Source organism: Fukomys damarensis, unplaced genomic scaffold (assembly GCF_012274545.1).
Source record: "Fukomys damarensis isolate Sample0158 unplaced genomic scaffold, DMR_v1.0_HiC HiC_scaffold_42, whole genome shotgun sequence".
In the NCBI taxonomy this organism is placed as follows: domain Eukaryota; kingdom Metazoa; phylum Chordata; class Mammalia; order Rodentia; family Bathyergidae; genus Fukomys; species Fukomys damarensis.
Genome location: NW_022900954.1, coordinates 50003 through 76103, shown reverse-complemented (window position 1 = coordinate 76103; position 26101 = coordinate 50003). Strand labels below are relative to the sequence as shown.

Here is a 26101-nt window from a genome sequence, read left to right as displayed (position 1 = left end):
TTGAAAGCTGGGGAAAATCACAGACCCACTTTGGAAAACCCTTTACTCAGTTGAAAACTGACAAAATCCAACTATATTTACACGCTATAACTGAGAAAATAAGATATTGGGGTAGCAGCCCAAGAATCCAGTCTGAAGAAGGTAAAAACAAATACTGGATGCATGCAAAAACAAATACAATTACAAGTTGGGCACAAATGAAACTTGAAGCAGATATATCCCGGATTTGCAAGCCTGAATCTGTTACACTGAGATCTTGGATCTGTTCTACAGCTAATTACTTGAAAGACAAGCCCCAACCTGATTTTAATACTTTACAACCTGAAGTTGATATTGTCAGTCCATGGACTCAGTCTGAAATTGGAAATATCCAGCCATATACAAAACTTAAAGCATTTACTTTCAGAGCTTGGAAATATTCTAGAGTAAATGCAGTTGCACAATGGACAAGTCCTGCAGCTAAGAGACTTTGGTTCAAAATACTAACTTTTACAACAAGTACCTGGAGATGGCTCCCATCTCAAGCCACCTTTTTTTTTGGCCTGAAACTATAGCTGGTAGAGTCACAACTTGGAATCATACACAAATGGATGTGTCCAAAACCCAAATGGCAATGGAATTTCACAAAGGGCACACTTGGATGAAACCTGAAGGTGATATGGCAGGACTCTGGACTCAAACTCAGGAGGATCCTACTAAACGAGGGTTCCAGTTTCAGATTAATTCAGTGACACAGTGGACAGAGTTAGTAACTCGAACAGTTCAAAACTTTATGAATTCTGAACAAGTGGTCAATAAGTTAAGAGGCTGGAAAGAGCCTGAATTTTACATTATTAGACCCTGGGATAAGTTTGAAGGTAGTAATATTAGATTTTGGTCCCAAAGTGAAATTAACACTTGGTTTCAGGCAGACAATGGTAAAACACGGGTACCAAATGAAAGCAGTGCTTTCACACAGTGGATCCACCATGAATCTTTACAGGTAATTTTTCAAACTATAACAGATGCAGTGAAACTGTGGATTCAACAAGAAACTTCAGAAATAAGTCATTGGGAAGTTATGTTAGTAGATATAATCACATCATGGGTAAAGTCTGAATTTCAAATAATAGATATCTGGGTACAATCTAAAACTGACACAGTTATACTGCAGACCCAGGTGAAATCTCTAATACTGAATCCTCGAGCACTGTCTGAACCTGATGTATTTGTACAGTGCTCCCAAATGGAATATGCAGCATTAATTTCTTTGATAGAACAGGTAGCCGGTACAGTCATAACATGGACCCAGGGTGAAGTTCCAGCAGTGACTGCCTGGACCAAAACTACAATGGAGACAGTGACATTGTGGGCTCAAATGAAACTGTCAGCAGTAAGTCCCTGGATAAGAAGGATAAATGATACAGTCATGTCATGGTTGCCAGCTGAATCTCTGGAAGTAAATACCTGGGACCGGTCTGAATTTGATTCAGTGTTATTATGGACTCAGACTGATTATACAGTGTTAAACCCTTCCTTAGACTTTGAAACTAAGACATTCATGGTATGGATGGAAAACAACTCTCCAAGAGCAAATCCTTGGAATCGGTTTAGAATTGATATAAGCACAGAATGGCCCCACACTGAATCACGTTTGTTCATGGGCACATCTTATATCTGATACACTAATGACTTGTATTCAGACTGAATCTCCATCGCTAAATCACTGGACACAGACTAAACCTGATGTAGATACAATATGGACCAAAGCTGAATCTCAGGCTGTAAAACACTGGGCTCAAACCAATATGGTTTATACCGTCACACCATGGATTCAGTATGGAGGTCCAGAAATGAAAACCTGGTCAGAGACTGAAAATAACGTTGATCCTCCATGGTTGCAGACCGAATTTTTGACAGAATATTTATGGACACAGTCTGACACTGTGACAAAGAGGGTATCAGGTCAACCTGCACCAGTAATTAGATGGACAAAGACAACCTATCATGAAGCAAAACTGTGGCTCTCAGATGAATTTCCATCATTAAACTCCTTCACAGAGCCTATAGCTATATTTCACAGATTCCAGGTGAGTTGCCAGCAATAAATCTCTGGACCAAGCCTCTGTCTGATAGAATCATAACAGAGACTTGGACTGTTCTTCCAGCAGGAAAACCATGGGAAGAGGCTGTAGCTCCTACTCTAGCAGAATGGCTGCAAAATGAAACTCCATTCTTAAATCTATGGCCAGATCCTGAATTTGATACAGTGACACTGCCATGGCCTCAGACTGAATATCCACCAACAAATCAAAAGGTACCAGCTGAATATGATCGAATCATACCATCAGGGCTTCAGGCTGAATCTCCTACAGTTAGACTCTGGATACTTCAAGTACCCAATAAAACCACGCAACCCCAGCTTTGGACAGAAAATTTATGGCCAGTACCATTGGCTGATACTCTCACACCACCTTGGTCCCAGGCTGATTCTCCACCAGTAAATATGTGGACACTGCCAATATAAAAAAAAAAGCATACAACCATGGACACATCTAGAAACTTCAGCAGTGAATCTGTGGACACTGTTTGCTTCTGATACTATTATACCACCATGGCCCCAGGCCAAATATCCACCAACAAACTTATGGACATTGTCTATATCTGATGAAAGTCTAACACATTGGCCACAGGCTGAATCATCTCCAATAAATCTTTGGAAACTGCCTATATCTAATGTGGTCCTATTTCCTTGGCTGCAGGCTGAATCACAGGCAGAAAATCTATGATTACAGTCTTGTTCTGATATAGTTGCCCCATTGAGACCCCAGACTGAAAATCCAGCAATAAATCTTTGGAAAATGCTGGTATCTGATAAAATAATAGCACCATGGTCTCAGGTTGAGTCTGCAACAGTAAATCAATGGATAGTACCTGTACCTGCTACAGTTATAATACCATGGCCCCAAAATGAATCTCCATCAGGAAATCAGTGGCCATTTCCTTTGACTGATGCAATTACACTATTATGCCCCATGGCTGAATATCCAGAAGTTCATCTATTAGCACAGCCTGTATCTGATTCAATAATAGCACCATGGCCACGTGATGAATAGCTAATAGTTAGTCTGTGGATATTGCAGGTATCTAATACAAACATACCACACTGGCCCCGGGAAGGAACTCTATGGACACTGACTTTACCTGATACAGTCCCAGAATCTAGTCACCAGGTTGAATCTCCAACAATAAATCTGTGGTCGTTGCTGGCATCTCATTCAATCACAGTGTTGTGGCCTCAGGTTGAAGTTTCACCCGTGACTATGTGGATTTTATCTGAATTGGATTCAGTCACAGAACCCTGGCTCCAGGCTGAATCTCCACCAAAAAACCTTTTAACAATGTTTTCACCTCCTATAAACATAGTACCTTGGCCCCAGAAGCAATCTCCAGCAGGAAGTCTATGGGTACAGCTGTTTCCTAATATACTTACATCATCCTGGCTGCCATTTGCACTTCCATCAGTTTATAAATGGCCAGAGCCTGTATTTAATACAGTCAAATTACGGTGGCCCATGACTGAGACTCCAGCAGGAATTCTATGGACATCGCCTTTATCTGATATAATCACATCACAATGGTCTCCATCTGAATCCCCAGCAGAATATGTTGGACCAGACCCTTTATCTGACACAGTTGTGTTACTTTGGGCCCAGGCTGAATTTTCAACACGAACTCTATGGCCAGACCCTGTCTCTGGTTCAGTTATATCTCGTTGGCCACGGGCCAAAACTCCTCTCATTAGTGTATGGATACTGCAGATATCTGATAAAATCACATCCCCATGGCCTTCATCTGAATCTCCAGCCGAAAATGTATGGCCAGAGCTACACTATCACATCACCTTGGTTCCTGGCTGAATCTCCAGTAAGAAATTTAGGGGTCTCCTCCATATCTGATACAAGCATATCACAGTTGCCTGAGGCTGTGTCTGTGATCACTAGTGTGTGGCTACCGCAGGTATCAAATGCATTTTCCCCAACATGGCTTCAGAATGAATCCATACCAGCAAATTTATGGCAAGTACCTTTGTCTGATATAATCACATTACCTCGGTCCCAGTCTAAACTGCTGTCAGGAAATCTATGCACATCCCCGGAATGTGATATAATCATATCACCATAGCCTCCATCTGAATCTATAGCAATAAACTTTTGGCCGAAACCTGTATCTGGTACAATGACGACTTTGTGGCCCTGGACTGAATCTCCACTAGTAAATCTATGGCCAGATGCTGTATCTATTAAAAGCATTGAGCCTAAACATCAAGCTGTGCATTTACAAGGACCAAGATATATCAGATATAGTTGTACTCTCATGGTCCCATACTGAATCTCCAGCAGATAGTCTGTGGATACTGCAGCTCTCCTATGTATGGGCCCAGGATAAATCCAAAGCAGAAAATCTGTGGCCCCAGCCTACATCAGATTCAGTCATACCATTGTGGCCCCAGACTGAATGTCCACCAACAAATTTACAGCCTCATCCTGTATCTCTTACAATAATATCACCTTGGCATAAGACTGAATTTCTAGCAATGAATCCATGGTTGCTCTCTATAATTGATAACATCACATCACCATGGATACAAGCTGAATGTCTACCAGTAAACCTTTGGGAATTGCTCAGCTCTAATAGAAATGCTTCACCGCTGTGGTTCTCATCTGAATCTTTTGCTGTTAACCCAAATACACTCATCACACCTGATTTGATTACATCAGTGTGGCCCAAGGTTGATTATCCAGCACTAATCCCTCGGGCAGGACTTATGGCTAGTAAACCCATAGCATTAAAGAAAGGGTCTGAATTTCTAACCAAAAAGTCTCAGATTTTGTCTGTTTCTGATATGCTCACACCTTGGCCCCCAGCTGAGTTTCCATCAGTAATGCAATGGACAGAGGCACTATCACACTATCACACTATCACACTTCAGAAGCAGGCTGGTTTGCCCAAAGTGTATCTCTGGACTCCATATGAAAGTGAAGTCTTTACAAAATGGACCAATACTCAAATCCCACAAGAAAAGTATCCACCAAATAATGAAGCAATAAAGCACTGGGCATCTTCTGAAGATGATGTGGTTTTACCGCAGACCCAAGATAAATCTCTGGAAGAAAATGTCTGGATAGATGCTGAATATGAAACAGTCATCCCATGGAAACAGGGTAGTTTTTCAGAAGTGAAGGTTAGGACACAGCCAGAAACTGGTCAAGTTATACCTAAGGAAGTAATTCCTGGGATAGAAGGTATAGCTAAAATATTCACATTGTGGATAGAGTCTGAAACTCAAGCAATAAATACTTTGACAGAACCAGTAGCTGATGGAGTTACATTACAGACACAGACAGTGTCCCTAACAATAAATTCTTGGACAGAACTTCTCAATAAAGCCACACTGAGGACACTGCCCAAAACTCCATTCATGAGCACTTGGAGACATGGTGAAAACACAGTGGTAAACCTCAGGACACTGTCGGACTCTCAAACAGTAAATATCAAGACACAGCCTGAAACTCCACCCTTAACTCGCACGGTATGGGTTAAGACTGATAGTTCAATATCACGGATCCAGGAAGAAAATCCATGGAAACATCCCCTAACTGAAACTTTCAAATTGTATATACAGTCTGCACATGTAACATTGAATTTTTCCCAGAAAAGGAAAATCTAAATGCTGAAGCTCCACACATATATCCCTGGAAGAAAACTACAGCATCCAAAATCATATGCTGGACACAGGCTGAATCTTTGTCAGTAAATTCCTGGACAGACACTAAAATAGCTGAAGTCAGGACACAGGTTGAATTGCTACCACCCAAGTATCCCTTGGCCATGGCTTCAAAATTCATACCCTGGACCAAGGCTGAACTTCCAACAGTAGGGCTCAGGAAAGGAGCCATAGATTCAAAAATCAAACACTGGATTCAGGTTGAATTGACCCCAGTCTATTTCTGGAAACAACCTGTGACTGACACTGTTGCAGATTTGGCTCAGGTTATATATCCAACAATAAACACCTGGGAACAGCCTTCATCTGTCCCTGTAACATTATGGACCTGTTCTGCACCTTCAGCCATCATTACCTGGATATATCCTGTATCTGAAACATTTATCTCATTGACTCAGAATGAATCAACAACATTATCTGATAAAGTCACATTGTGGACCCAAGCTGTACTTGCTTCAGGCAAGCCATGGAAGGAATCTGAATCTTTTATAGACATACATTGGACCCAGGCTGAGTCTATATCCTTTATTTCCTCCATGCAACTTGTGTATGATACACCCACACCACAGACCCTGGCTGAGTTTCTGGCAGCAATAACATGGATGCAGCCTGTGTCTGATGCCCAGATGCCATGGACCCAGATTGAATCTCCAGGAGTCAAGACTTGGATTGAAGTTAAAGCTTCCATGGATACAGAGTGGAGGCAAGACAATTCCCCACCTTTAAATCCATGGACAGAGACTGTAACCTATGCAATGTGGAGGCTAAGAGAACCTACAAAAGGGAATCTTGGGTCAAGGGCAGCCACAGTCACCACATGGGTCCAGTATGAATCTTCAGCACTCCAGACCTGGTCAGCCGCTTCTATGGCCACAGACTTGAAACAGACTTCAAGTTTGAATTCTTGCATGCAACTTGAAACTGACATAAGAATACTTTCCAAAATTCCTATGAAATCCTGGACTCTGCCTGGAGTTAATATAGTCTCACTGTCTGTGCAACCTCACACTTATACTACCCAATACTTGAATCAGATTGAAACTCAAGAATCTCTCCTGTGGACATATCAAGTTGAAAATACTAACACGTGGACTTTGCCGGAAGTTGGAGCATTCATATTCCAGACAGTACCTATACATCAAGCAGCCAGATCCTCACTCCAATTTAACTCTCATATTAGAAGTTGGTTTAAAATTTCAGCAGAAAATATCCAACCGTGGACCGGGGCAGAATTTAACAATCTTATATCATTTAGAGCTAGAAAAATAGAGCTGTGGGCCCAACATATCACTAACTCAGTAGCATCATTTATCCAATCAGAAATTGGTAGATTTGATCTCTGGACATCTAAAATAGATATAGCCAGATCCTGGAATATTTCAGACACTGATACAATACCAGCAGTCCAAAATGAATCTGGCCCAGTCAATAACTGGATCCAGTCAAAAACTGTTATAATCAGACCATGTACCCTAATTGAATCTGACACAGTCAGGCTCTGGACTCTGGACGCAACAGACACAGTCAAACTAATTTCACAGGCTGAAATGCAAGGAAAGAAACACTTGACTGTATCTGACATTTACACTGTCAGAGTGTGGTTCCAGTCTCAAAAGGAAACAATACAAGGAACTCAACTTGAAGCTCAAAGAGTTACTCCCTGGATCCAGCTAGCATTGCAAATAGCACAGGCACAGTACCATCCAGAAACTAATGGGATCCCACCTCTGTCCAAGGTTAACGGTGATGTAGCCCAACCTGAAATCCATTTTCAAACAAACCCAGTCACACTCTGGACCTATTTTGAAAGAAATGAAATAAAACTTTCTTCCCAGGCTGAATGCCAAGGGACTAAGACCTGGCCAGCAGCTGATTTGGTCACACTTTTATGTTTAACTCAAAATAAGGCAATTAGGCCTTGGTTCCTAGTTGAACCTCAAGTGACATATCCCTGCTCCCAGGCTGAAGTTATAATGAACCCTTGGATTCATTATAAAACTGGCATGATCAGACAATGGACCCAGTTTGAAACTCTAGAAATCCTTCTTTGGACCCAGCCAGTTGCTGTAATAGAATACGGGCTCAAGACTTGGACAGGTTCATTCAGACATTGGAACTGGGCTGAAAGTGAAACCATTCAAACTCAGACCCATACTGTGAAACAAATAGCAAAAACCCTAAACTTTGCTGAGGTTGATATGGTCACAAGTTCGTTACATGTTCAAGCCAATACTTCTAAACATAGGATTCAGCCTGATTCCCAAACACTGAGTCTATGGATCCAGAGTGAAATTGGTTTAACTGGGGCCTTGGCTCAGCAAAGAGCTGTTATAAACGACCCTGATACCCAATCAGTGAGACTTTGGCTAAAGCCAGAAGATGATACAATTGTATCTTGGTTCCATATTCAAATGACTAAAGGCATACCATGGACTTACTCAGAATATCAAATGTTCAGTTCCGCAATCCAGCCTGAAGTTGGCATAATACATTCGTGGTCCAACCCAAAATTCAAGCAATCAGACCTAGCCTAAAACTACAATGGTCTGAAACTTTCTTGGTCAGATCTTGGCCTGGTGATGTATTTCAAGTAGTCATACCACAAACTTTAATAGGAAGAACACTCACACCCTGGATTCAGTATGAAAACCCACCAGACAGACCCTGGATCCAACCTGAAGCTGGTGTTTTATCATCCTATGCTATTTCTAAACCTAATACTGTGAGAACTTGGACGCAGTCTGAAATACTAATACTTGGAGCCTACTATAAAGCTGATATAATTGCACCATTTACTTCTTCAGAATCAGAGGCATATGGAGAAACTTTTTTAATAAATCATTTTGGTGTCTGGTCTACATTTGTATCTCTTTCACCAGCAGAAACTCTTCTTTCCCGGGACCAGTATTTCATAGCTTTGTCAACCGAGATAGCTACCAAAGAAAACCAAGGTAAAAATTATTCTCTGCAGCCTGGCCAACTCATAAATATTTTACTCCGTACACTTTCAAAGATTGGATCCTTAGAACTAGTCCCCAGAACTGTAGCAACAAATTGCAATTTATCAAGACAAAAGGCCTTGATGTCCTGTCTACCTCCTTTAGCACTTTTTCTCCAGTTCTATCCTTTCTTACTGTGTGTTATCTCCCACCTCCATATATATTGTCCCTTTCCTCTTTATTCTTTCCTCCTCACATATTCCCTTCACCATGCATTTTCCCTTCTATCCCTGCCCCCTTCTTGAGTGTTTAAATGACAGTCTAATCCAGAACTACCTTCCCTAAATTTTACTGAGGTGTCCATTCTTTCTAATACTTTTTCTTTCTTGCATTGTTCTCCAGCCATAGATTTAAGGAAAAAAAAAAAACACCTCTGATGCCTGGATCTCAATTTGAAACTGAGCCGAAGTATGAACTCAGTATGAGATCTAAGTCTGAACGTCAGACTGGACAACCTCTGAGGCATTCAGAACTCCAGGTTTCTTTGTCTGAAGGTCACCTGGGTGTAACCTGGCAAGAGAATCTCCAGACTCTCTGGCTCTTTAAAACAGCTGTTAGTCCTCACACTACCACAGGCAAGTTTAGCATTGTCATCTTTGTGAATTATTTACCTGGGGTCACAGGTCTCTTTGGAGTTTGAAGCCTAGTTTCTGAATAAGCAAGATGTGATTTTTTTAGACTGCAAGTCTAAAATTCGAGTCATGGTTTTACAGATCAAGTTAAGGACATAATGTTTGTGAGATCCAAATATTGAGAGAATATCTTACTTAAGCACAGTATGTTTTTCTGACCCAAATCTTTAGAGTGTAATTATTTCTGGAAATCAACTCTTAGTTCTTTGGAAGAGGATCATTATTTTACTTGAAGAATAGATACACTTCTAATTATCAGTCAAGGACGATATGCAGAAAGCCCATTTCTGTACCTAATATTGTGTGGTTAGTAGCGTATTTCTGAGCAACCCCCCAAAGTTGAAGATGTCAAATTTTCAAATATTTTTCTAAAATGTAAAAGCAGAAATGAGTTTACTCAGAATATATGGGGTAGTAGCATTAACTTTGTGCACCATATGAATTCATTTTTCGGAGTGTGGATTTTGCCCTGGCTTTGTTTCTCACTGTCCCAACTGTTGGAAGGCAGAAATGGGTGAATTTCCCTGGACGGTTTCTGCACAACTGTCTTTCTCTCATTTTTGTGCTGGCTCAATACTGAGTGAACAGTGGATCCTTACTTCTGCTAGATGTGCCAATTTCATGTATGTCTGAATAAGTCACTTTAAAGTATCATTATAAACTGATGAAATGTTTGATATTGTGCATAGGTAGCTTTTTTTGAACAAAGTAGATATATTCCCTTCTTTACAGATATCAACATTGATGTATCTCCTTATCGGCAATAATGGCATGTGTTTATTTCCTTTGCTAATAAGAAAGCACACATAGCCCAAGCACTGGGTAAGACATATTTCTAGATTTTTTTTTTTGTTATGAAGACTATCATTTCCTATTTTATTCATTTTTCTCATGCAGGTCCAAATTAGCATTTATCCACTCAGGAATAATTTTGGAAGTCAAACAACACATTTGCAAATTGTAAAAGAATAAACTGTTTTAAACATTTTTGTCTATATGATGATGGAAAATATGCTGTTTAAATCATAACCTATAAATAAACATTTACTGATTTATGATGCTTCCTCATATATTTTTACCGTTTTAATTTTTTAGTTCACTTAAAAATAGTGCAAAAGTGACAGGGATCTTGTAGAAACTATGTTTTGAGTTTTGATTTTTCCCTAGCACAGTGACTTGAAATATGAAAACTTAGTGGAATGCTGAGCGGTGCCAGCTAGCTGTAGTTGCCAGTCAGCCATGCAATCAACAACTAAGCAGCTGTACACTAGTATGCATTTTATGGGTAAGACTGTTGGTAAACTATGGTGTTCTGTAAATTAGGTGTATTAAATGCATTTTCCATTTACCATATTTTCAACTTATACGTTTATCAGGGTATATCCTAATTGTAAGAAGAGGGGCCTTTGTCTCAGAATTCCTGTTTATCTACTCATGATGTTGGGATTTTTGTCCCTTAAAGTTCAGTTTATTCGTTTCTAAAATAATAATGTCTATCTGAAGAAATTTCTTATGGTATAAATTTCAAGGCATTGGATAAGAGAAATAAGGCTCGGATAAAGGGAGTTATTGTCTATCTTCTTAGTGGTATATTTTGATTCCTAACTGTCAAAGTCTCTTATCACCAATAATAATCATTGTAAATATTAAATAGTACAATGATTAAGTTATAGTATTTTTGTGGCTGAAGATAAAATCCAAGACTTCATGTGTGCTAGGCAAGTGCTGTACCACTGAGCTGAATTAGCAGGCCTCAAATCAGGAATTATCAACAAGGATATTGATTGTACCACACTATTAACACTTCTAAAAATAAGTACAATTGATGAAGTTAATAATGCTTTATCTTTTTAAAAATTTTTGTTGCTTATTAGGAATTTTTAGGTATATAGTACAGTTGTATTCAGCATTGGGATCTTGTACTTTTAAATGATGTATCTTGGTTCTTATTTTTGCCCCATTCCCCTGCCCTCCCTTCACCTTCTCCACCCACCCTCGTTTACAAAGACTGTTTCCAGTTTTTTCTTTTCTCCTACTTTTTCTTTTCCACTCTTTCCTTTCCCCTACACTTCCCACTTCCTCTACTGCTTTAAACCCTTTCTTCCTATTTCACATTATCAATTATACATTTGAACCTTATTTACATTTTTAGTTTTTCACTCCAGAGAAACTATTCAGTATTTGTATGGGTGTCCTATTTATTTCTCTTAAGAGTACGGCCTTGGGCTGGTGGTTTGGCTCTGTGGTCTCCCCATCTGCCTCACAAGTGCAAAGGCCCAAGTTCTATCCCTGATACCAAAAACAAACAAACAAACACACACACACACACACACACACACACACACACACACACACACACAACAAAAAAGAGTATGGCCTCAATGTGCATCCAATTAGCTATAAATATCTCTGGTTTCTCATTCTTTAGGGCTGAGTGGTATTCCATTTTATAGAAAAGCCACATCTTCTTTATCCAGTTGATGGACAATTGGGCTGTTTCCAAATTTTAGCTATTAAAAACTGTGCCACTATAAACATGGGTAAGCATATGTCACGTTAGTGTGATTTTAAAAATCGTTTTGGAAAGATACCAAGCAGAGTGATAGCTGAGTAAAATGAACCTCTAATCCTACTTGCTTGAGTTTTCTCCATATTGATTTCCACACTGGTTGCAACAGTCTACATCTACAAGAAAAAAGGACTCCTTTCTCCCCGACAACCTACCAGCATTTGTTATTGGTTGATTTCTTGATAGCAGCCATTCTTTCTGGGGTGAGATGGAATCTCAGTGTTGTTTTCATCTGCATCTCTCAAATGACCAGGATGTTGAATATTTTTTCATTGTTTATTTGTTGCTTTTACTTTGATAAATGTATTTCATTTCTGATGTCCATTTTTTAAACTGGATCTTTATATTTGGGGGTTTTGATTTTTTTTAGTTCTTTATATATTCTATATAGCAATTTGTCAGAGGAAGAGCTAGTGAAATATTTTCCCACATTGTAGGTTGTCCTTTGGCTCTCTTGGTGGTTTCTTTTGCAGTATAAGTAGAGACTTTCTACGTTAATATTTAGATATTTAATCCACTTGGATTTTAGTTTAGTGCCTGGTGAAAGATGGAGTCTAATTTAATGTTTGAGGTTGAAATCTAGTTTTGCCCAACACTATTTATTAAAAGGGCTATCTATTCCACTGATCCTCGGGTCTGTCTCTTTGACATTACCTTGCTGTTTTTAATCACAGTGGTATAGTTTCAAGTTGGGGATTGTGAGCCCCCTGTCACGTCTGTGTTGCCTAGAGTTGCTTTTGGTATTCTAGGTCTCTTCTAAATGTTTGGATTGTTTTCTCTAGTTCTGCGAAATATGTAGTAAGGATTTCAGTTAGGATTGCATTGAACCTCTGTAGCAGTTTTGGAGGCCTGGCCATTTCCACTCTATTGGTTCCTCCTACCCAGGGGCAAGGGATGTCTTTTCATTTTCTTATATCCTTTTTGATCTCTTTTTTCAGAGTGTTGCTGTTTTCAGTGTAGAGATTTTTTGTTTCCTTCACTAGATTGATTCCTAGATATTTCATTTATTGGATGCTATTATGAAGGGAATTATTTCCCTAATTTCCCTCTCACTGAGTCTGTTATTTGTGTACAAGGAGGCTATTGGTTTTGGGGTGTAGACCTAGTATATATTTACTCCACTGAATCTGTCAATTAAGTCTAGAAGTCTTCTATGGCTTATTATCTTTAATATTTCCTATATTTCTAATATATTTGGGGTCAATAAATAGACTAGGCCTAAGAATAGGCTTGTGTTCTCCAGGATGGCATCAGTTTATGTGAAATCAATGTTTCTTTTTTCACTTTGGAATAATAAACTCTTGATAAATTTTTCCTCCAGAAAAAACTCAGAGGCCTTCAGGTTGGTACAAGTGGGGCTTATTGATCTTCAGGACTCAGCTCAAGCTCACATTGTAGGCATTCACTATGCCATGCCCTACATAGGTCCCGAGGGACCGCTAGGACCTGGACTGCTCTTTCTGAAGGAGCCACTACATTTTCAACCTCGCATACTACCTATTTGCCTGGAGAAGAGTCTGGAGCAAGTGAAAAATAAACAACTCTATGACTGCTGGCTACCCAGTTGGTCTCTTACGAGGGGTAAGTAATGAAGAAGGAATTGAGGTAGGATAGAATCATTGCTGGGAAAGAGAGTACTGTCCTCTCATGAGCAGTAGTAGAACACTTATTATGTCTCTCTTCAGCCATATTTTCCCCCAGATTTAGTCTAAATTTAAAACAAAATAAAGTGAAACAAAAGCCAAACAAACCTTTCTTCTTGTCAATCAGGAAAACCTGGAATTTTGCAAAAAAGACACCTGAGCATCCTGCAAGCCAGCACTTGTACACAATTTGGGCCCGAGATAAATGAATTAACTTTCTGTGTGGAAGCCAGGAACACTACTGGGGAGGCTGGCTGTAAGGTGACAAAATGAGGGAATATTAAAGATGTGGGGTAAAGACACTCTTCTACACTGAAATCATTTCCTATTTCTTTAGGACAACTAAAACACTTTTCTGTTTCTCACAGGGTGATATAGGAGCTCCTCTGGTGTGCCGCCTACAACAGAAGAACACCTGGGTACAGGTGGGAATATTGATTTACTTTGATGAACATTGCCAAAAGCCCTACATCTTCAGCCAAGTGAGCCCTTTCATTTTCTGGCTCCAGGGAGTAACAAGGCCTTGCCATGCACCCTGGTCTCAGCAATGGTCCATGATTAACTCTGCTCCTACATGCCTTTCAGTCTCTACCTCTGGAAATGCTTCAGAGTTTACTTCTAGTTCAGCTTCTATTCAGCCACACTTCATTTCTCTACCACAGCCTCAGAGGAAGACCCAAGACAATACTAGTAAAGAAGGTATGAGAATAAAATGAAGAGAACAATGGAAATAGAAATGAAGAAAGAAGGATGAGGGAAAGTTCTTAACTCAAACAGCAGGAACCTTTTTGTATACTAAGAGGAACTGTTTTTCTAACGTTTACAAAGACCTCTGATACAGTGTATAGTTTAAATTTCTTAATCTCCCTATGTAATAGAGGTAACAATAGTTATTTTAATTATCTTATTTACTTTTGAGACCCTGGGATGCGGAAACGTCGTTCCATTTATAGCACTGACACTCAAACTCATTCTGAATTATGTCTTTACCGAGTACATTGCATGTCTAGTAAAAAAAAAAATGTTTGAAGTATTTTATTTGTGTTGATAAGCAGATAATAACTAATTTGTATGTTTTTACTTTATATACTATTCTGGTTGTCATCTTCCTTCTTCCCCTTGACTATTCTAAAGACTATCACAATATATCTGTGGCTATTTTACATTTATGGGCTTTTCCTTACCCAGAAATCTGTTTCACTCCTATGTGCTGTACTTTCATTTCAGTAAACACACTTGTCATCTATCTCCTGTTGCCACACATATAAAGAATATTGCTTTTCATACCTAAGTGGGGCATAAAACTTCTTCACTCAAATACTGATTCATGCAGTTCTTCATATAGACAACTCAAAGTGGGCTATCCCAATGATCCACATTATGTTTCCAGTTTCACCCATACAGTAATACCTCTGTTCAGGAATGCTTCTGTTTGCAAACAATATGGTTCACAGACGAAAACACTGACATTTTTTACTTCAGTTCATAAACTACAATCGGATGACAAACAGAATCCAGGCCATCTTCTTCACAAAAACACAAATGCAGCCACCACCATCCCAACTGCAAAACAAATTAGAATTGTAAAGTGATATACCACTACATTTTCTATTCATTTGTGATCAGCTAATAAATTATTAACTACTTTTTTTAATGTGTACATTATCCTGCATTCCTACAACTTGCCAATACTTGAGGAACTCTAAAATTTGGGTTTAAATATGTGCTCTTTTCTAATCTTCAAACCAGGATTTCCTATTTGTAATATCTGCTTTATAGAGGTTCTAATTTTAGTTAATTCAGTATCTTCAAGTTCAAGTATAGATGTCTTAGCTCCAAATTATAACAAACTAATAGCTAAATAAAGTTTGTAATTGGAGAGAAATCTGAATAGTTCTTAATTTTGACTAAAGGTAATATAGTGTGGACTATAAAGAAACAATAGGCTTGGAAAGATAAAAGAAGACTTTTCAGACAAATATCAGACAGAATGACAGAGCTGCTTATGTGCAGCTATTAAGGTGCCAACCTATTTAGTATGACTGATTAAAAACTTGACAAAATGGGATACCAATTGTTCACCAACTATACTTTTTTCTCAGCTTTGACAGATCGGATTTCTCTTCATTATGCTATGCCTGGGCAGGCCATTATCATAAACTGTGGCAGTCAAGTCTGCAGTGGATCCGTTATTAGCAGCTCTTGGTTTCTCACTGCTGCCCACTGTGTCAGAAACATGTAAGCTTGTGTTTTGCCTCTTTCAATATCACATTATTTACATTCAGATTAGACTGCTAAATATTTCTTTGGGTAAAATAACTTCCATAGTTTCTTGTGCCATGACATCTTTGTTTGAGGCTGACCAAACAACTGTCCATGTCTAATTGGTTGGTGCTTCTGTTATTTAATTCTCCTGTAATCCTAGTGTTTGTGAACTCTGACTCCTTTAATAGACTTCTTAATTCTCTGGAGTAAGCTAGAGATCTCCCGTGGTGGAGCCAAAGCAATACCTTGAAAAGCCTAATATGGTCTTAAGGTTGAATTTTCCTAGTGAGTCTCTTTTAATTAATTCCTACCCACATGTGTAGGACTCCTGAAGATTCTGTTGTCATACTGGGCTTTAGACATCCTGGGGCACCTCTGAGAGTTGTCAAGGTGTCTAACATTCTATTGCATGAGAGATTCCGGTTGGTGAATGGGGCAGCAAAAAATGATCTAGCATTATTGCTCCTTCAAGAAGTCCAGACACCCCTTCCGATATTAGCGCCTTTGGGCCATATGAAGAATCTAAGCAACTCAGATTGTTGGCTTACTGGACCACAAATTCTTAAACCAGGTTAGTTATTTCCTCTCTTAATTAGGAAATCGATTCTATAACAAGATTATACTTTTAATACCTGAGTCTAGGGGAAAAAACTATAATTATAATTATATAATTATACTAATTTTATAATGTCTATATAATATAACGTAAATTATAGAACATATATCAAGGTTATTTATATGGCTATATTACTAATTTTATATTTTAAATATATTTTATTATATGTTATTATATTTTTGTAATTTATATAGTCAAGATTTATATAAAATCAGAAACCTAAATGGTGACTTTTTTTTTCCATAAAATGATTGTCTTGATGATGACGCCAAGGGTTGTTAGTGATGGAAAAGAAATAGGAAGATCTTTTTGTGTGGGTTGGAATATTTCCTATGCAAGATAGAGGTGACTAAAGTTTCAACTCTGCTAATTTTGGAACTGAGGACAAATGAAGTTTTTGTTTAGGTTTTACCTATTGAAAGTAATGAAAATCAATTTGAATTGGAATTTGGCTTTGTACCAATCAAAAAATTCTATATTTTGATTAAGTGGTAGGGTGAGATTCTAATGGCATGAGAAAAATAATTTTTCATCATAAGTTAGAGATACAGTTTTAAGTGATAAATCAGAATATAGTCATCTCAATGTTTGCTGATTCAATATGACCTATTACTTGAAGATTTATATATTCCATCTCTTATCCCAGGACATACAGATGAAAATCCAGAAATGTTACAGATTCAGGTTATGCAAACTTCGACCTGTGCCTATCTATACCCTGATATAGGTGGTTCTGTTATTTGCTTCATTGCTAAGGCCAAAGGTGCTGACACAATTATGGTAAGACTCTCATGCTTTGTTTTTTTTCTTTTTCAGGATGTTAGAAACTTTCAATGTGTGTGTAAAAAAGTAGACCATCTACCTTTAAATGATAAAGGTTTGCCCACTGAAATTACATTTTTAAAAATTCTGATCAAACTTTAGAAATATATTGACAATTTTGATATACATGACACATATTTTCCTCTCTACACTGCATCATTGATTTTAGTATTTTCAATACAAGTTAGGCATTGACATCATTCTCCTCTTTTGCAATATGATGTTCTTGCTTCTTAAGTCCTTTTTCTAATTCCCTTGTAAAATACAATTTTGTGGTTGAATTTACAAGTTTTTCTTATGCCAGTATATTCTAGAATACATTTGGTGAGAATGATTTACTTATGCACCTGTCTTAAATCTCTCCCTTTCCTGAATACTTATTACAACTTATGAATTCTAGAATTGAATAAGAATATGGGAAAAGGACTTAAAGCTAATTCTATCTTTGACTTCACAGGAGCCAGTGAGTCCGGGCAGTGCAGCTTTGTGCAGAGATGTGACTGAAAATGGCAGATGGAGACAAGTAGGCTTTGCCAGTGTCAAGGCTCTAGCTACCATTGTGAGTCCACATTTCTCCTGGATCTTATCAACTTCAGAAAAATCTGGTTATCCAATAAACCAGGCCATTATGCCTTGGATGGAAAAGCCAAAATCCTCCAGTCTCCTGAAACAATCAAATACATTACCACTTTTGTCAATACTGATTGCTGCAGCCCAGACAATTTTATAGTCCAGTAGCTAGAGTTGGAAGTGCTAATCTCTTTATCCTGAGAGATAAGATGAAACAGCACAAAGCAAAAGATTGACCTGTGTTATATAGTCTTTAATAAATAGAGTTTTTCTCCATAGTCTGTTCTTTTCTTACTGCTTTTACTTTTCTAAGACAAAAATATCTACCAGTTAAAGGAAAAGCAGTTTATTTTGGCTTACAGTTTGCAGAGATTTCAGTCTACAGATAACAGGGGAGAATGGGAAGGCACAAACATGATCACTGTAGAGAGCAGAGTTCATGACATAGCAGTGAGAAGGGGGCATGACCAAGGGAAGAAAAGGGATATATGTTGTTCTAGGCCATTCCCACAGTGATCCAGCTCTTCCCAACAGACTTCATGTTCCAACATCATTCCCAGCTATAAACCTATAAGTAGACTAACCCAGTGATGAGAATCACACTCCCAGGGCCATTCAGACTGTCAGATATATGGGTGGGAGGAATGACGGGAATAAAAAGAGACAGAGTTGGGGTCTTGGGATTTAGCTCAGTGGTGATGCTACCTGCTTCACAAGCACAAAAACCTGAAGAAAGAAAGGAAAGAATGATCTCCATGGTTAGCTGTCTTGTTAGCTAGCAAGAAGCATAGGGGAAAAGAGTGGTACATCATTCATGGAGAAATAGCTGTTGAAAAGATATTCTGAAAAATAGAGAACAGATTAAACTTTTACAAGGGTAGTGTGTGAAAGGGAACAAGATCTTCCTTTACTTGGAAGTCTGCCTAAGTTAATAAGAAACTAGCATTCTTTGCATTTCCTCAACAGATGTTATCTTGCCACGGGAGTGCTGTGAGTACAAGCACTCTCCACGCAGACAGAAAGCACACAGTTTTCTGTATGCTTTTCTGTTTCCCTAGCAGGTCACATCAACTTCTGCCATGTAGGGTGTAGTCACACAATCTGTTCCTAAAAATTCCTCCCATAGCCTGGTTCCCAACATTATACCACTATGATCCAATCATCTTACAAAAGCCCCACCTATGAGTGCATGAGGCATTGGGGATTCATCTAATATAAACCATAACGTTGTATTACTAGCTCTTAGAAGACTCGTGCACAACACTTTATGCAAAATGAATTTAATCTATTCCTGTAAGTTGTTACGTTCCTAATAGTTTTAACATTGCTGAGAAGTCCAAGTCCAATACCTCCTTTGACATTTAAAACAAACTCTTAGCTATGTGCTTTTATAAGAATTTTAAAAAAACAAATGTTTCCAACATACCGTGTCACAGAGTAAATATTTTCATTCCAAAAGGGAGAAATTGGATAGAAAGGAATGGAACCAAAGAAAGACCAAAATCTAGCTGGGAAAACATAAAATATTATAGCACTTTGTCCAGCATCAGGGCAGTTTATTGCCATAAATTGTGAACTTTAAGTCACTTGGATGTCCTGGATTGTATGGCACAACTGTGGATAGAATCCACCTGACCAGCTTTGTTAAGGCCTTTAATCTTTCCTCAGTTTATCCATGTTCCTGGCTTCTCCAGAGTTCTAAACTCTCCACTGTGCTTGACACTCACAGCTTTATACACCGCCCACTCAGGAGCACACTGCTTGGCCTCCAAGACCTTCTTCTGAAATCTAGGTGGAAGCATCCTTGATCCTATAACTCTCATTCCCTGTGCACCTGAAACCAGCACCATGTAAGCGATGGAAGATGTAGCAGGGCCCATTTGCCTTTTCCCGTGGTTCTGATAAACTTTTATCACTAACTATAAACCTACAAGGTATCACAATGTAGAATGGCTTCTGTTGCCTCTAACAGAAGTTTGCTTTGTTTAGTTCAGGATTAATAGACATCAGAAGCATTAACTACTGAATGAGGCATCTGGTCATCCTGAGATAACAGAGCACACTTAAGACCCTGAGGTCCAAAGTTCTGTAAATTACATCTTGTAAAAGTCTTAATATAAAAAGTATCCATTTCCTATGAACGACTCTAATTTCTCCTTCTTTATGGCTGAGTAGCATACTGAGGATATACTCAAGTGAAATAGATAAGTCACACACATGTACCTACCAAGTAGTTTCTCTGGTGTGAAAAATTTTATGTACATAAGATCCAAATGGTATAATGGACAATGGGAAGTAGGAAGAAAGGGGCTAAAGGTGTAAGGGAAATGAGAAGGGTAAGGGCAAGGAAATAAGGAAAAAGGTAAAAAACATGAAAAAATGAAAATGAAGTATTTGTAAATAGGGAAGGGAGGAGGGGTTGAAGGGAGGACAGGGATAAGGGGAAAAAATGAGAACCAACACCTGTCGTGTAAAGGTACAAGATCCCAGTGATGAATGTACCTGTTTTGTATAGCTAAAATGTACCAATAAACTCAATGAGAAAAAAAAGTACACTGTTAACTTTGTTTTTCTGACTGGGAACACCCTCCTTCCTATGGGCTAAGATAGCTGGGCCAACTTTCAAGGTAAACGCCCCTAACAACAAAGAAGTTCAGGCTTAAATTTTAACTGTGTGTGTGTTCACCTAACGAAAGGCAAAAACAAGGAAAAATATTTTTAAAACTTACAGGAACAGGAGATTTCAGACTAGTCTCATAGAAGGTTCAATAGGCATTAAATATATAATAGTGACATAAGCACAAACCCAAAGAATTTGTAAAATGATGTACGTATATTTTATTATTTCAATAAGATTAATATGAAATCTCCTTGAAATGAACTAGCCTAAAAGTCCTAAGCCAATTCAATAGATATTATAAAAAGGACAATAGTATTGGTCATAGTGACCTCTCCTGTCTGCAGAGTTTGGAAAGTGCGTTTTAGCTGCATCTCCATTTTCGCTAACTCTGCTTCCTCCTCACTTTGCACACTCAAAAGCTTCACCAGTAGAAAGTTCTCACATCCTGAGAGACACAATACAAAATTGATAGTGAGTCCTACCTATTTCAGGGGAATCACTGTTTGAGTCTTTGCTGGAAAATCAGTCCATCAGATACATTCATCCTTTAAGTTCAAAGCCCATATCACATCTGAAAATGAATTACTATTTTTGTAATATTATCAAAATATTCCAAATAATAAAAGGGATGAAACCAATCCATATTCATGAATTAAGGCCATCACTAACCTGATACTGGAGTCTCCATAGGAGTATTTTTAAAATAGCTTTCATTATGAGTTATATTGTGTTGCAAATTCCCATTTTGCCAAGAACATATCAGCTCTGGGCCATTCTGAAAAGCAGCAGGAATTTGAAGGGGTTTGGTCAAAGAACTGGCACAAGGTGACTTGGAATGTAACATCAAGAGATGATCCGGCGGGCGCTTCCATCACAGCCCCAGTGACAGCCAACAAGGTGAGATTCAGAGAGAGTGGCTCAGCGGGGACATCGCATCTCCCTTCACCCACCTGGACCGAGCCCACCGGGCAGGGTAGCCACACCCTTTGTTGCGGGCACCAACATCACTGCCCCAGCCCCAGGACTGTAGCCACGAGGGCGCTGCTGAGCAACGCCCCGCCTCCCCAGATACCCTGACTGTGCCAGACCTTGGACCTACTCCGCAGAGACGTAGCTGGTTATAAAGGGTGAATTTCTTTGGTTTTTTTTTTGTTTGTTTGTTTTTGTTGTTGTTTGTATTTTTTTCTTTCAGACAAGATCTCACTGTACAGTTCAGACTGACCTGGAACTCACTATGTAGCCCAGGCTGGTCTTGAACTCACAGCGATCTTCCTGCCTCAGACTCCAAAGTGCTGCGATTAAAGGCGTGTGCCACCATGCCCAGTAAGGGTGATTTTCTGAGCTCCCAAATTTGAACATCTGCAAAGAAGGGTCAGGGGAAACCTGTGATAGAACTGTCTGGAGTTCAACCCTGCAGGTTGGGGCACTCAAATTGGTCCTTGTGGCCTGAGGTCAGTCCGCGGAATGGGTTTCTGCCTTTGACTAGAAGAGATGGGGATGTGGTTCTCACATGGCTGCACACAATGTGTGTTATGACAGCAGAAATATAGTCTGAAAGAGGCCCTTCAAAGTCATTTTTTTGTCCTTTCTTTTCCTCAATCTGCTCTGTAAATTATTTTTTCCATCCTGTTTCACCAACACAGGCTCTTCCTCCACCCTATTGGCCCTCACCTCCTTTTCTGTTCCTGCTCTTGCCCTAATTAAGATTTATTTTATCATTTTTCTTTTCTTTTATTGTTTTCCTACCATTGAGCCCCACTCAAACGTCGGGAGTTTCAAGGGAAAGTGAGCCCCTATAACTATTAAGGGGACATAATCTTGTCATTGTACTTGCGCTCTGTCTATCTCTTTTTTGAGTTTTACAGTCTCCTAAAGGTCGTCTGGTCATTCTGTGTCCTCTGGCTTCACTTGAAACCTTCTGCAGTACTTTTACTTGTTTACTCTTCTCATCCTAACTAGGTCTAGGCTCCCACCCTAAATGGTAAATATACTATGTTGAGGAGTTTGTCCACTGCAAACATATTTCAGGCTGCTTCTAGATTTTAATTTAATTTGCATGATTGGGGTGTGATGAATTGATGACTACCACAAGTGGTCAATTTGCAGGAGGTGATTGATCCTTTTGTGTTGCCACTTGCATCGATTGGGATAAGGGGTAAGGATTGATTGGATGCGCTGTTCTCTGATATTGTGAACGTGAGAATGTCTAGTGCGTCATTAAGAGAGTTGGGAGCTGAAGTGCAATGATATCAGAAAGATTTAATAACCCTGAGATTGAATGAAGGACAACACAAAAGCAAAAATAAAAATGAGAAAACACTTAAGCAAGACACAAAGAGAGACTCCCAGTTCACCAATGGCAAAGAGTAAGGCAAAGGGGGACGAAAAGTCTGATAATGAACCACCAAGACACTCAGAACTCACAGTACAGGAAGTAACAAAATAGATCAATCAGGCTCTAGGAAAATTCAAAACAGAAATAATTTCCCAGATAACCATACAGATGGTGAGAAAAATGAACGTCATGATTTGAGACTCTAGAACAGAAATTGACAAACAGATGAGCTCATGATCATAATAGAAGTCATGAAGGCCCAGCATAAGAAAGAAATGGAAAAAATAAATGCCCAAAATAGGAAAGAAATGGAATCTATAAAACAGATTCAAAAAGATATCGAAGACATTAAAAGCTCTATTGAAACTATATGCAACAGAATAAAACATTGCAAGGATAGACACTTTTTTCCAGCTTTAATTGTTTATTGGTACCTTTTAGGGATACAGTACAGTTACATTCATTGTTGGGATCTTGCACCTCTATATGACAAGCCTTGCTTCTCATTTTTCCCCTTGTTGCTGCCCTTCCTTCACTCCCTCCTCCCTTCCCCATCTACAACCACTTTATTTCCACCTTTTCATTATCTCACATTTTTTTCTTTTCCCTTTTTACCCTTCCCCTATCCATCCCACCTTCCCTACACCTTTAGCTCCTTTCTTCCCTTTTCTCAATGTCAGTAATCTTATTAGGATCTTCTGTATTATTGCAGATTATTCACACCAGAGAAACTATTCGGTATTTACACAGGTGTGCATTATTTATCTCACTTAGGAGTATAGCTTCAATATATATCCATTTTCCTAGGAGTGAATCTATTTTCTCATTCTTTATGGCTGAGTAGTATTCCATTTTATAGAAAAAACACATCTTCTTTATCCAGTTTCCAACTGATGGACAAATGGGCTGTTTCCAAGTTTTAGCTATTACAAACTGTGCCGCTATAAACATGGGTGTGCATGTTTCTCTGTGATATGATTCTTGTAGTTCTTTTGGAAAGATACCCAGCAGAGGGATGGCTGGGTCAAATGGAACCTCCAGTCCCCTCTGATGTATCTCCATATTGATTTCCATAGTGGTTGCACCAGTTTGCACTCCCCCCAACAATGGAGAAGGGTTCCTTTCTCCCCACAACCCCGCCAACATTTATTATTCTGTGATTTCTTGATATCAGCCATGCTGTGTGGGGTGAGGTGGAGTCTCAGTGTTGTTTTCATCTGCCCCTCTCGAATGATCAGTGATGTGGAACTTTTTTTCATATATTTACCTGCTGTTTTTACTTCTCTGAGAAATGTCTGTTCATTTCAGATGCCCATTTTTCAATTGGGTCTTTATATTTGGGGGGCACTGATTGTTTTGAGTTCTTTATATATTCTTGACAATAGTCCTTTGTCTGAGGAATAGCTGGTAAATTTTTTTCCCCACATTGTAGGTTGTCTCTTAGTCCTGCTGATGGTTTCTTTTGAAGTACAGAAGCTTTTTAATAAGATGAGATCCCAGTTGCTGATTCTATCTGCTAGTTCCTGTGCCACTGAAGATTTGTTCATAAAGTCTTTTCCTATGCCAATGTCTTCTAGAGTTCTGCCTAACACACCTTCCAGCAAGGTTAATGTTTCTGTTTTAACATTTAGATCTTTAATCCATTTGGATTTTAATTTAGTGCATGGTGAAAGTTAAGGATCTAGTTTTAATCTGTGGCAGGTTGAAATCCAGTTTTTCCAACACTATTTATTAAAGAGACCATCCTTCCTCCACTGAGGATGGTCAGCTCCTTTGTCAAAGATGAGGTAGCTGAGTACATCTGGAGTTGTTTTTGTGTCTTCCAGTCTGTTCCACTGATCCTCAGGCCTGTTTCTTTGCCAGTACCATGCTGTTTTTATCACAGTGACTTTGTAGTATAGTTTCAAACTGGGAATTGTTACACCCGGTGCCATGTGTCTGTTGTCTAAAATGGCTTTTGCTCTTCCAGGCCTCTTGTGGTTCCAAATGAATTTTTTGATTCTTTATTCTAGTTCTGTGAAATATAGTGTTGGAATTTCAATTGGCATTGCATTGAATGTATATAGAAGTTTTGGTAGTATGGCCATTTTCACTATGTTGATTCTTCCTACCCAGGAGCAGGGGATATCTTTCCATTTTTTAATATCCTCTTCAATTTCTTTTTTCAGAGTGCTATAGTTGTCAGTGTAGAGATCTTCTGTTTCTTTGGGTAGGTTGATTCCTAGATACTTCATTTTTTGGATGCTATTGTAAAATGAATTTTTCCGCTTATCTCTGTCCCAGTGAGTCTGTTATTTGTGTATAAGAAGGCTATTGATTTTTGGGTGTTCACCTTGTATCCAGATACTCTACTGAATCTGTCAAATATTAGCAGCCTTTTGGTGGAGTTTTTTGGGTCTTCAATGTAGAGTATTATATCATCAGCAAATAATGACAGTTTAACTTCTTCCTTTCCTATCTTTATTGCTTTAATTTATTTCTCTTGTCTAATTGCTGTGGCTAATGTTTCCAGAACTATATCGAAGAGCAGTGGTGATAGTGGGCATCCTTGTCTTATTCCTGGTTTAAACAGGAAGATTTTCAGTTTTTGGCCATTGAATATGATGTTGGCTGTTGGTTTTTCATTGATAACCTTTATTAAGTTGAGGTAAAGACCATCTACTCCAATTTTTTTGCAGGGTTTTTATCATGAATGGGTGTTGAATTTTATCAAATGCTTTTTCTGCATCTATTGAGAGGATCATATGGTTTTTGTCCTTGACTTTGTTAATATAATGTATTACATTTATTGAATTTCACATGTCGAGCCACGCTTGCATCTCTGGAATAAATCCGACTTGGCCAGGATGGATGATCTTCTTAATAATCCTCTGTATTCTGTTTGCTAGTATCTTATTAAGGATTTTTGCATCTATATTCATTAAGGAGATTGGTCTGTAGTTCTCCTTTTTAGTTGCATCTTTCCCTGGTATGGGAATCAAAGTGATACTTGCTTCCAGGAATGAATTTGGAAGTATAGCTTCCCTTTCAATTTCATTCAAAAGTTTGAAGAATAAGGGCAGTAGTTCTTCTCTAAATGTTTTGTGAAATTCAACAGTGAATCCATCAGGGCCTGGGCTTTTCTTTGCTGGTAAATTTTTAATTACATTTTCAATTTCACTGACTGTAATCGCCGTGTTTAAAATATTTTTATCTTCTTTGTTCAAGTTTGATAATTTGTAAGCATCTAAAAATCTGTCCATTTCTTCTGTGTTTTCCATTTT

At 38.7% G+C, this 26101-nt stretch overlaps 1 protein-coding gene across 1 annotated transcript; it reads left to right on the top strand.

Moving 5' to 3' along the window:
- The first annotated feature begins 13420 nt into the window (after nucleotides 1-13420).
- Nucleotides 13421-18043, top strand: LOC104872694 (serine protease 52-like). The gene is made up of 7 exons (XM_010638971.1): nucleotides 13421-13548; nucleotides 13738-13871; nucleotides 13979-14300; nucleotides 15713-15848; nucleotides 16199-16446; nucleotides 17138-17271; nucleotides 17771-18043. The coding sequence occupies exons 3-7, from the start codon at nucleotides 14165-14167 to the stop codon at nucleotides 18041-18043; spliced, it is 927 nt and encodes a 308-aa protein (XP_010637273.1). The 5' UTR covers nucleotides 13421-13548; nucleotides 13738-13871; nucleotides 13979-14164.
- The last annotated feature ends 8058 nt before the right edge of the window (nucleotides 18044-26101 follow it).